Source organism: Podarcis raffonei, chromosome 10, assembly GCF_027172205.1.
Source record: "Podarcis raffonei isolate rPodRaf1 chromosome 10, rPodRaf1.pri, whole genome shotgun sequence".
NCBI lineage: Eukaryota > Metazoa > Chordata > Lepidosauria > Squamata > Lacertidae > Podarcis > Podarcis raffonei.
The window spans coordinates 51,533,762-51,545,091 of record NC_070611.1 but is presented as its reverse complement, the minus strand read 5'-3'; the positions used below and the strand labels follow the sequence as shown (position 1 = coordinate 51,545,091).

General features: G+C 43.8%; 1 protein-coding gene across 2 annotated transcripts in view; it reads left to right on the top strand.

Annotated features, from left to right (window-relative positions):
• Positions 1 to 11,330, top strand: part of RIC8B (RIC8 guanine nucleotide exchange factor B) — a 29,522-nt gene that overhangs the window by 9,162 nt on the left and 9,030 nt on the right. For both annotated transcript variants that reach the window (XM_053404803.1, XM_053404804.1), the window contains exons 4-5: positions 1,174 to 1,268; positions 9,911 to 10,073. In XM_053404803.1, coding sequence (XP_053260778.1) covers positions 1,174 to 1,268; positions 9,911 to 10,073 — 258 coding nt within the window. The remainder of the gene's footprint in view (positions 1 to 1,173; positions 1,269 to 9,910; positions 10,074 to 11,330) is intronic.

Here is an 11,330-nt window from a genome sequence, read left to right as displayed (position 1 = left end):
TTTGGCCCATAGGGCGCACCTAGTTTTTTTTGGGGGGGGGGGAAATAAAGAAAAAAATTTTTTTTCGGGATGTAGGCAGCTCTCTGCAAGCCGTGGGAGCCCAGCGCGAAGTCGCCCGGGGTGCGCCCCGCTGTGCGCCCCAGGTTTCGGGATGCAGGCTACTATCCGCAAGCCTAGGGAGCCTGGTGGGAACTCTCGCGGGAACTCTCGCGGGCTCCCAAGGCTTGTGGATAGCTTCCTGAAGCCTGGAGAGCGAGAGGGGTCGGTGCGCACCGACTCCTCTCGCTCTCCAGGCTTCAGCAAAAGCCTGCATTCGCCCCATAGGATGCACACACATTTCCCCTTCATTTTTGGAGGGGAAAAAGTGCGTCCCATAGGGCGAAAAATAAGGTAATTCAGGATGGAAAGATGAAATCTATAAGGGAGAAAAATTGAATTGGCCTTGATTTTCTTCCCTCCCCCTTTTTTTGTAGTAATTTTCAAAATTAGAATTTGGGTAAGAGTTTCAAAGGAGAGTATTGTTGTACTGTACTGATGGGAGAAAAGAATAATGAAGCCAGTAGTTCTGTGCCTATTTTTCACATTTCCACTACGCACAGTAATTCTAGTGAAACCTTACGTGATTAAGTACAATGGAGTTGTTATGGCAATACTGTGACCTAATGAACTTTGCTCTTTGTGGGGCAAAATGAATGAAAGTAACATACTATTTCTTCCCATGGGCACAGTATTGCTTCTTGCATGTTCTGCCCTATCTTGTTTTGGCCCTTAGTAAGGAGAACAGCAAAGGAAGCTATGGGGAAGGGCAAGACTGAACCGTGGATGATCCGACTATGTATGTAAGAAGGCCGGGTTGCTGCGGTGGGGGAATTGTTTGTTTTAACACCAGATTTGAAGAACTGTCAAGAAGAGCCAATTCAGTTGTGGAGAAAATAATACCTGGCAAGAATGGCATGATTTTGCATGAATAATAATTGAAGCCTTACTTCTATTACTTATTTTGAAGACTGAGAAAACATGTGAACATATGAAGCAAAGTTCACACACCCTTATGGGTTTTGTACTGTGCCAGCCCTTTTAATTTAATCCCTGTTCTAATTAGGACTCTTAGAAGTCCCCATTTGCAGTCTTGATAATTAAATATGTTTCTCTTCATAATTTGTATGTCCACAGAACGATTCTCATGAATTTCGTTACATGACTGCCATTCTTCGTCACTGCTTATTAACTCTGGGTCCTACTGAAGACAAAACTGAAGAGTTGCACAGGTTAGTGAAATTGCAGGTCCATTTCTTTTAGAAATAAATGCTTCTTGTTTGGCTAGGTCAGGGTTAGGGAACCGGTGGCCCAGGCATCTAGCAAAATCTGCAAGGCCACAAGTTCCCCATCCTTGGGGTAAGTGCTTGTCTGCTTGATCTAATACATCTTTGCTTGCAGCACTCTGTTACCCTTTGGGTTGTTTTTTACAGTGAAATCAAATACTTGTAAAATCTTTTTCTTTTTCTTTGAATAAGTAAAACATAAGGGTGCGGAATTATTGGAATAAGACTTTTGCCAGTTGCCTCAAAAGCAGTACTGTTCAATGGCAGTAGTTTGCTTAGCACTTGGACATGTTGCCAATCAAACGACTTACCTAACAAGTGTGTCCATGTGTGCAGAGAAGTGAAGTGGATTACCTCTGCTGGAGCAAGGATGTATACTGAAAGCCTAGAAAGGCTGATGATTTGTTTTTTTTCTTGGCACTGGATACTTATTGTCTAAGCCAGGATTAATTTCCATCCTTCCTGAAGCACTCACAGTGGTGAATCTAAGTAAAAGTGTGGATCTTAAGATACAACCTTGTGTTGGAGGATATTTGAAAGCTTTTTCCTCTGTTGTACATATTAAATGGAAGATTAAATTTTGATTCAAAAGCTCTGGAAATATAAGACTGTGTTGCGTGGCCCTGTACCTGCCATTGCAGATTTCCTTTGTACACCGGACCAGCACATGGCTTCCAATGGTGGACTCTCCTTCATTAGAGGTTTTTAAGCAGAGGCTGAATAGCCATCTGTCATGGATGCTTTAGTTGAGATTCTTGCCTTGCAGGGGGTTGGACTAGATGACCTTCTGCGTCCTTTCCAATTCTGTGATTCTGCAGCCTTGACAAAATGGTGGAAGGGCCAGTGGCGTAGCGTGGGTTGTCAGCACCCGGGGCAAGGCAAGTAATTTGCGCCCCCTAACCCTTGGATTTTAGCACTCGAGTGCGAGCGCGCGCCCCCCAGATGTTGCGCCCGGCCCCCCTGCACCCCCCCACGCTACGCCACTGGGGCTGGGGGCGAGCGAAGGAGCCAAGGACCCCCCCCCCAAGGCTCAGCAGGAATTTATTAAATTTATTATTTGCGGAGCCCCCGCGGGCCGAGGCAGCCGAAGCCCCCTCCCCACCCCCTCCTCTCCTTGGGCTGTAGGTGGAGCCCGCGCTCCGAGGCGCTCCAGATCCGGGTTTGGCGAGCACCTCTCCTCCTCCCGGCCGGGTCCGGGGGCTTCCAGCCGTGCTCCGTCCTCGCCCGCCCCGCGGCTGAGACTTGCGCTGAGAGCCGGAGCCAGCGGCGCCCCCTTCCGCCGGGAGACCCGCACCCGCCCGCCGGCTTCCTCTCGGAGGGTTTTGGGGAGCGCAGGGCGCGGCGAGGCCCCTCGGAGCTCTCCTCCCTCCCAGTCGGCAGAAGCAGCCGTCGCCTCTGGCTGGGCCGAGGGGATGGCGGCGGCGGCGGGGTGCGGAGGCTGCCCGTGCCCGGCCAGGCGTCGGTGGCGGCGGCGCTGCTGCAGCGGCTGCTCCTCCTGCGAGCGCACGCTAGGGCGCAAGGCTGGCGGTGGCGGCGGGGAGCCCGGCGGAGGAAGGAACTTGTCCCTTCCCTCTGGACTCGCGCCCCCCCCAGATGTTGCGCCCGGTGCGGCCGGCACCCCTGGCACCCCCCACGCTACGCCACTGGGAAGGGCTCACCTGAGTGAATTGGCCTTAAGGATAGATAGGTTTGCGGGGGGGGGGGCTGCTGCTTAAGGCACAGTCCGGTAAGAATTCTAGTTCTGGGGTCAACAACCATAGACAGCACAGTCAAGTCATTTGTGTATGGGCACACAAACATGCCCCTTAATACTTTGGTCCTCAAGCTCTGAGCCTCCATATGTATGTATGGTACTTAAAGTAAAAGTCAGAATCTGCTGTAAATAAGAACACAAGAGCCTGCTGGGCCAGGCCAGTGGCCCACCTAGTCCAACATCCTGTTCTCTAAGTGGCCAACCAGGTGACTGTAGGAAACCCACAAGCAGGATTCGAGCACAAGAGCACTCTCCCCCCCCCCCGCTTCCCACCCCAACCCCATGGCTTCCAGCAGCTGATATAAATAAACAGTGGCCTTCTGTACCAGGTACCATTGAGATACCTAGAACCTCATTAATTGCTCACTTGTTTCCCTTCTTCCCTGCCAATATCTCAAAACATTTGTGGGTTGGCCTTGGCATTAAGAGCATAACCTGAAGCAAAGCCTGCCAAAGGTGAGTTTCTTTATCTTGCTAACGCCTAGCTCTGCCTGATCCCTTATGTTAGGCATTTAACAGCTGCAGCCACACTACCGTGTTAGTAGCGCTCTGTGATCAACCCTGCTCCGTCATTTCTGACTCCAGACCCAGTTCTGCAGTCTTCCCTGGCTCATCATAACCTAGCCTTTCTACCCTGCACTCTGTGGTTAACAATTCCGTTCCTCGTTCTCAATAGCCATATTCAGGCATTCTTAAGGTCGCTAAAATGAACAAATGAGGAGCATAGAGCATGCATGAATGCGCTTAACTGTTCTCCCTCTGCATGTTCAAGGGCAACTGTCAGCAGTAGGGAGGCTTCCCCTCTGCAAAAAGTTGCCATTCAACACATGGAGATAGGAATGATGGAGCAGAGCTAACAAACATGTGCACTCTTTCCTTCTCATGTGTTCATTTAAGCCCCATTTATGTACACCTGAATACGGCCAATATGTTGTTGTTTTGTGCTGTTCCTTTAGCTGCTCATATCTACCTTAAGACCTGTTCAGGCATTACTTTGCTCTTCCCCTACGTGGTGAGTTCAGGGACAGTCCTCAAACTCATGCACTGCATCTCTGCTTCACATTCCTGTGCATATAGAGGGTGATGCCCAAACCATCATTTGAACACTTGATCTCTCTTGACCGGGATATCTAACACACACACACACACACACACACACACACCCCTACCTACACCTGCTGACAGTGAATGGGGAACAGAGAATGAACACAACCTCAAGGTTCATCTTGCCTGAAGGTGAGGACAGGGAGTAACATCTGAACAGGTTGTGGGATAACAAACCCTTTAGGATTCTCTCCTGTTTGGTACTATCCAGTGATTGGTGCTGTAGTAGTAGTGTGTAGCCCTTTTAAGATTTATATTTGGCTCTCACATGACTTGATATTTCTTCATTTGGACCTTCTTTGGCTAAAAAGGCCAGGTGTTTCTCTGCTTGTTCTTTTATGTTCCTGTTCTATATCATCCTGAAACATGTAGACCTGTTAATATATCCTGGAGGAGGCAATTTTCTTTCTTTTTGCCAATGCTCTCTTTCTTTTTGGTCAAAATCACTGTGCTTCATGCTCGCTAAGCTCAAGCTGTCAGGAAGGCTCATGACTGTAGAAGACCTAGACAACTACATGTCCTACCAGGTGTTTCCATGAGATTTGGTGAGGGGATGCTCCTTGCTCTTTGAAAATTTAATGGCAGAAATAACATTAAGCCTAGTTCTGATGTGATGACACACCTGCCTTTTTTATTTAGGAAGTATAAGTAGTACTTACTCCACATTTTTGTTCAAGAGCAACAGTCTGAACTGAAATTTTATGCTTGCTTCTGATGTATTTTTGAATGATATGTTAATTGTTAGTATTGGAGCACATAACCATAAAAAGTTACTATGACTCTATTACAGACTTCTTATTTTAGTAAACTGCTTTGAGCACAAAAATGGTTTGTACTTTAGTATTTTTATTTTGCTTTTTATGTATTCCTTTGAAGGCCTATAAGGTGGAAAAGCAATCTAAAAACCTAAAAATATTTTGCGGTGGGTTTCTTTGTAACCATAAAGGATTGCAAACTTTATAATGAACACACAGATACTTGACTCATTGTGGTTAGCATTCAAATGATCAGCCTTGTCAACCCAATGAATTATATAAGATGGATGGAGGCTTATTGGTGGTATAGTCCTGTGCTCGAACAAAAAATGTTAATGTGCGCAGAGGGGTGAGAGAGCACAGAACTGCTTCACTCTCTTTGCATGGAAGATTTAGGTCTCTTAACAGAAGGTGTATCAAAGTCGTCAAAGAGAAGGGTTGGTTTTATCAAAGAAATTTATTGGTGGTTATAACAATTTAATTTTTTGTTTACAAATGTTGCCCCCTGTTCACCGACCCCAAATTGCTCCAGAGGCATGGGGATCATATAGGAGGAGAACAGGGAAGTTCTCTTGCACTCGCAGACTGTGTTCCACATACACCAGGGGTCAGCAACCTTTTTCAGCTGTGGGCTGGTCCACCGTCCCTCAGACCATGTGGTGGGCCGGACAATACTTTTTGGGGGAAAATGAACGCGTTCCTATGCCCCACAAATAACCCAGAGATGCATTTTAAATAAAAGCACACATTCTACTCATGTAAAAACACGCGTCTGCAGGCCGGATTGAGAAGGCGATTGGGCCGCATCTGGCCCCCAGGCCTTAGGTTGCCTACCCCAGACATACACAATGATTTACTCAGATACAACCCAGAACATTTTCACTGTCCAGTAACACAATCCACACTCTTGATTATGCAGTCCTCAACTGCTTATGAGTGCAATTGTGAAATTAAAAATTTATACCCATGTAAGAAACACACGGGTGGTGCTGTGGTCTAAATCCCTGTGATGGGGTGAGCTCCCATTGCTCGGTCCCAGCTCCTGCTAACCTAGCAGTTCGAAAGCACGTCAGAGTGCAAGTAGATAAATAGATACCACTCCGGCAGGAAGGTAAATGGCATTTCTGTGCGCTGCTCTGGTTTGCCAGAAGCGGCTTTGTCATGCTGGCCACATGACCTGGAAGCTGTACACCGGCTCCCTTGGCCAGTAAAGCGAGATGAGCACCGCAACCCCAGAGTTGTCCGCAACTGGACCTAATGGTCAGGGGTCCCTTTACCTTTACCTTTAAGAAACCAAAGAACCGCTTGAAGTAGAATTTTCTATATGCGAAAACTGATATTTATTTCAGAATAGTGTGTGAATGACACAGAAAACAAATAGCCATTCTATTTTATTGGCCTAGCCTGAAAATTCAACATTTGCAAAAAGGAGGACAATACAGTCATACCTCGGGTTAAAGTCACTTCAGGTTGAGCGTTTTCAGGTTGCGCTCTGCGGTGACCCGGAAATAACGGAACGCGTTACTTCCGGGTTTCGCCACATGCGCAGATTCTCAAAATGATGTCACGCACATGCACAGAAGCAGCAAATCACAGCACGCACAGACGCAGGTTGCGTTCTCCTTTGGATGCGAACGGGGCTCAGGAACGGATCCCATTCACATCCAGAGGTACTACTGTACATGCCATTTTATCATAAGTTGAATTCTTGACCTTTAAAAGTAGCAGGGGATGGAGAAATCTACCTGAGACCCCAGAGAGCTTCTTAGGCGTATACGTTTTGCTTTATTCATTCCTCTACATTGAAAAGCAAGTTCTAATTCTGTGTGCTTGTTAGATGGACATGGATTTAGTTTTAAGAGACCGTGAATAGAAACCTAAATATATATTTTTGGAAACTTGGATATATATGTTTAAATTACATTTACATTTAGAAATCATTTTAAGGGGGGAAAATAAGGGACAAATGACTTTTAAAAAGACTTATATAAATTGGTTGCCTTTAAATTATAGAATACTTTTTATTCCTCCCTGTTTCTAACAGGATGCATATGAGAAGCTTATATATCTTATAGTACTATCCATTATGTCACTTAAAATATTTGAAGGTACTCTTTAAATTATTGTATGCATTAAAGTAAATGCCATGTTTGCCAACTAACAAGATTTTAATCAAGGCTTTCAGTGGTGCTAAACAGTTGTTTGCTTTCACATTTGCATATCAGGAGGGGGCTGAGAGCATGAGTAGGTGGATGTCATGTCCCAGTGATTAATGATCTCTAAGAAGCTGAGAGAGGGGATAATATACGCAGCATTTCTACCCCCTGGAGGAAGAATGCAAACACCATTGTGCAGATCTGTGCACAGTCACTGACTTCCTGGTAGCTGGAGAATTTCATACACTTCTTGGCCACAAATAAAACTGTCAGACGGAGTGACAAAGATCAGAAAGCCAAGCTTTGGTTATTGAAAAGAATAGCTCAAGCACAGTGATCCAGAAAATTAATTTTGTAGGTGTTTGGGAACACCATTCTTATTAAGAAACCAGTAAAAAGGGGCCTTCTGTGGAAACTATCCAAGCTGCCAGTCCCCGTCCCCACCCCTGATTCGATTTTGCTGTTTCTTGCCAATTCAGTTTTACTGAAAGGAAGTTACCTTGCAAAATGTGAGGTAGCTGCAGCAAAACCCAGCCTCCCATCTTGTGTTTTGCATCTCACTTTCTCTTGATGCTGCTTCCAGAAAGTAAAAAAGGAGAATGAGCTATACAGTACTGTGGTCACAGGGATGGTGAAGGATGTTGTGCAAAAAAGAACTTCTGATAACTACTTCTAAGTAAAATGTTTGCACAAAGTGAGATAAGAGACAAGAATTAGTGTCTGAAGCCATTTGCTGACTTAGATACACTAGAAATCAGTGGAACCTGCCTGTATGGTCTGTATGAATCAGAATAAAAGTGAATGTATGTTTGCTCTTTGCCTGTGCTAATGTTGTGGCTTAAATGCTTTCTAGGTACATAATGCAAGCAGTTTGTGAACTTCTAAATTTAATGCCAAGAAGAGATGTCTAGCCTACAGTGTTTTACCTTTCAGCCATCAAAATTGTAACACACTAATCTTTGAAAGTATGATCTTAAGATTAGCTAGCTACACAGGTAGTTTGGGTGGGGGTGGAGGTTGAGAGAATGGAGATTTTGAAAAACAAAGCTTATCAAAATTGCTTAAGCAAGCCTTTTACAATGCTTTTCAAGCTAACAACTTCCCAGAATGGAAATAAACCACAAAACAAGGAATACAAATGAGCTAGACTAGATAAGCCTAAATTGCAGTTCCCACTACATGATATCTTAGTGGTGTGTATTAGAATAACAATGCAATTTTCTCCTAAAACCCTTCTCTAGGTTGAATCTTGCTATTCTAGAACATTATTTTTTCAGCATGGGAACTTTTAATTTGCTTAATACATAGAAACCATAAAGTGCTGGGTCATAAAATTTATATACAACAGGAAAAGGAATGCAAATTATACACAAACAGAACAAAACCACTTATCAAAATGCAATATAAATCCTAACACAACTGCCAGTGCTGAGTAAGCATTGTAAAGGTTTTTCTTCTTTTGCAAAAAACAAACCCAGAACAGACAAATTGGTATAAATTGCTATTCCCAGTGCATTTCAAGAAGCATCTCTTATCTAGGGAACTGAAGCCTGCTAACAATCTTGACGCTGCTGTTTACCAAAGCAGCTATTTCCTTTGTCTCCAAGCTATTGCTGTATAATAACGTAGGATGACTCCTGCTGAAGCAGGTCAAAGGCCCATCTAATCCAACATCCTGTTCTCACAGTGGCCAACCAGAAGCCTGAATGGGTGGTAGGGTTATATGTATAACATCACTGGTGCACAAATTCTAATGCAGACTGCTCACTTGTGTTCTTTTCCCCAGACTTCGCCTTACTACTTTCCCATAAGACTTTTCTCTCTACTGCCAGTTGCCTGTAGGATTGCCAGTTCTTGAAGTAAAAAATTATGGAACTTAGGCAAGGCCCACCTAGGGGAGTGTGATCCTTTTGTGGCTTCACAACAGTCCTTGCAGCCCTAGGGCTTGTTTGAGAGAAATGGCGTGAACTGGATTTTTTATTATTTTTTTATCACATAATCTCAGGAAAGCCTCTATTTCATTTCAGTCCCTGCCCACCAAGTAGTACTATCTGTGCATGCTGTTGGGCCCCTGCACAGACCACAACACAATCCAGGCTATATATGTGGCACAATGAGAAGGCAAAACATACTCACAGAATATATGCTTCAAATGGGCCAAACCCCAGACTACATGCGACATCATGTGTTCGTTACATGGCCAAAGACTTCGGTGTGTGTGAAAGAAAGAAAACAGAGGTTTTGTGTGTGTGCCCATTCATGGGAAGCTCTCACACCAGGGAGTAGCTTGGTCTCTTCAAACAAGCCTTTAAAGTAGAGATCTTTCCCAGTCTGCATCTGTATTGGAATTATTTGTAGACATGTTATTCTTTGGGCGTTTGCCACTCTTGGGCTCCTTTGAGAGGAAGTGTGGCATATAAATCTAATAAACAAATTTCAAAAAGGCTAAGAACTTGCTGCTGCTTAAAAATGCTAAGAATTTTAGGAAGATGAATTCCGTACCTTCTTCTACACTTCATGCTTCCATTCCATTGAAGTATACCTGCAATCCTGTTGTTATTTAAACTTTGGAATTTACCTTTTCCTTTATTTGATAATCTCCCCAAAGTCTACCAAATCCCTGAAGATTCTTTGGAATCTAAGATGAAATCTTAAAATGGGGTGTACTATGTGTTATACAGGTACAGCATTATAATCTGCTGTTATGCTAGAACATACAGGTTCTTCAACACAAATGCTTGGCATTCAGATGTGGTGTTTGCTGGCACGGTACGAAGAAAATAGTGTCATGAATGAGAATGTTTTTAAAATCTGTTTCAGCAACGCAATCAACCTTTTAAGCAACGTTCCAGTTTCTTGTCTGGATGTCCTTATCAGTCCATCGACACAAGAGGATCCTGAGGACACAGATATCAAATATAATGGCATGAATATGGATGCAATTCAGGTGCTATTGAAGTTCATGGAGAAGAGAATTGACAAGGTTAGATTGTTTTATATAAGAGCTAAAATCATTGTTTTTATACATTAATTAGATGTTCATTGTCTTGTGACAAATGCCACCTTTTAAAACAGCTGTGCGTGGAAAAGCCACCTCTGGAAAGACTTTGGTTTGGAGAAAACCATTAAGCATCCCCCTCATCTCCTGGTCACTTCACCAATCACATTCACGGCCTTTTGTCACTTGAATAAAAGCACACATTGTTGCGAACCTGTTATATGGTTTGCAGTAATAATGTCTTGTTGGGCCTTAAAAGCTGACACAAGCTATCTCTTAATAACAAAAATGGGCCTGAATCAGAAATCCCCAAGTTTTTACCTATTCTTAACCATCTAATATTTTCAAGGTTGGAAGATGGCCTTGGGGAAATGCAACGTCAGGTAGTTGGGTCTACCTAGGTTTTTTATTTTTAAAAATTGTGTTACATATTCAGTGTTTGCCTACAAACCAAATCACATACAAGTGTGTAGAAAGATGAGTGTGATTGATATCAATATTTTGATTAGATACTAGGGGGGCATAAAAACAAATATTTATGCCATATTTGAGGGATCCTCTGTGCAGAGCAAACAAAACAGCACGTGCACACACAAACATACAGCTATTTCTCATTGAAGCACTGCTTTTAATATCAAACCCACAAATGAAACAGACTGATTAGTTTTATTAAAGTAAAAGCTATTTGTTGCTTCCCACTATCAGCAGAGGTCCTCGTGTGTGTGTGTGTGTGTGTGTGTGTGTGTGTGTGTGTATGTGTATGTATGTATATGTACATACGCGCGCGCACACACACACACACACACACATATCATCACATAGCCATTAAAATAATACAGTACAGATGGAACATATCGTTCATCCAAAATCAGAAAATATCATTTCCTTATCTAGACAAGAATGAACACTAAACAACTATTGAAAGGCAGACCATAATGCTTTCTAATGCATGGAAGGCAGTGTTGGGACCAAGTGAGCCTCCTTGTGCAAGGTGTTCCATAATTGGGGGGCTACCACAGTAAAGGCCTGTTATCTTGTTGCTCCCTACGAGTATCTCTTGGTGGAGACACACAGGATGTCTTCAGATGATGATCTCAGTGTCTAGATAGGCTTATACAGGGGAAAGGAGGCTTTAAGGTATTGGTGTCTTGAACCATGCAGGTCAAAGGCAGCACTTCAGATTGGCAGCCAATGTAATTTAGACTGCGTAGTCCCAGTTCATGTTTTGGCTGCTACATTCTG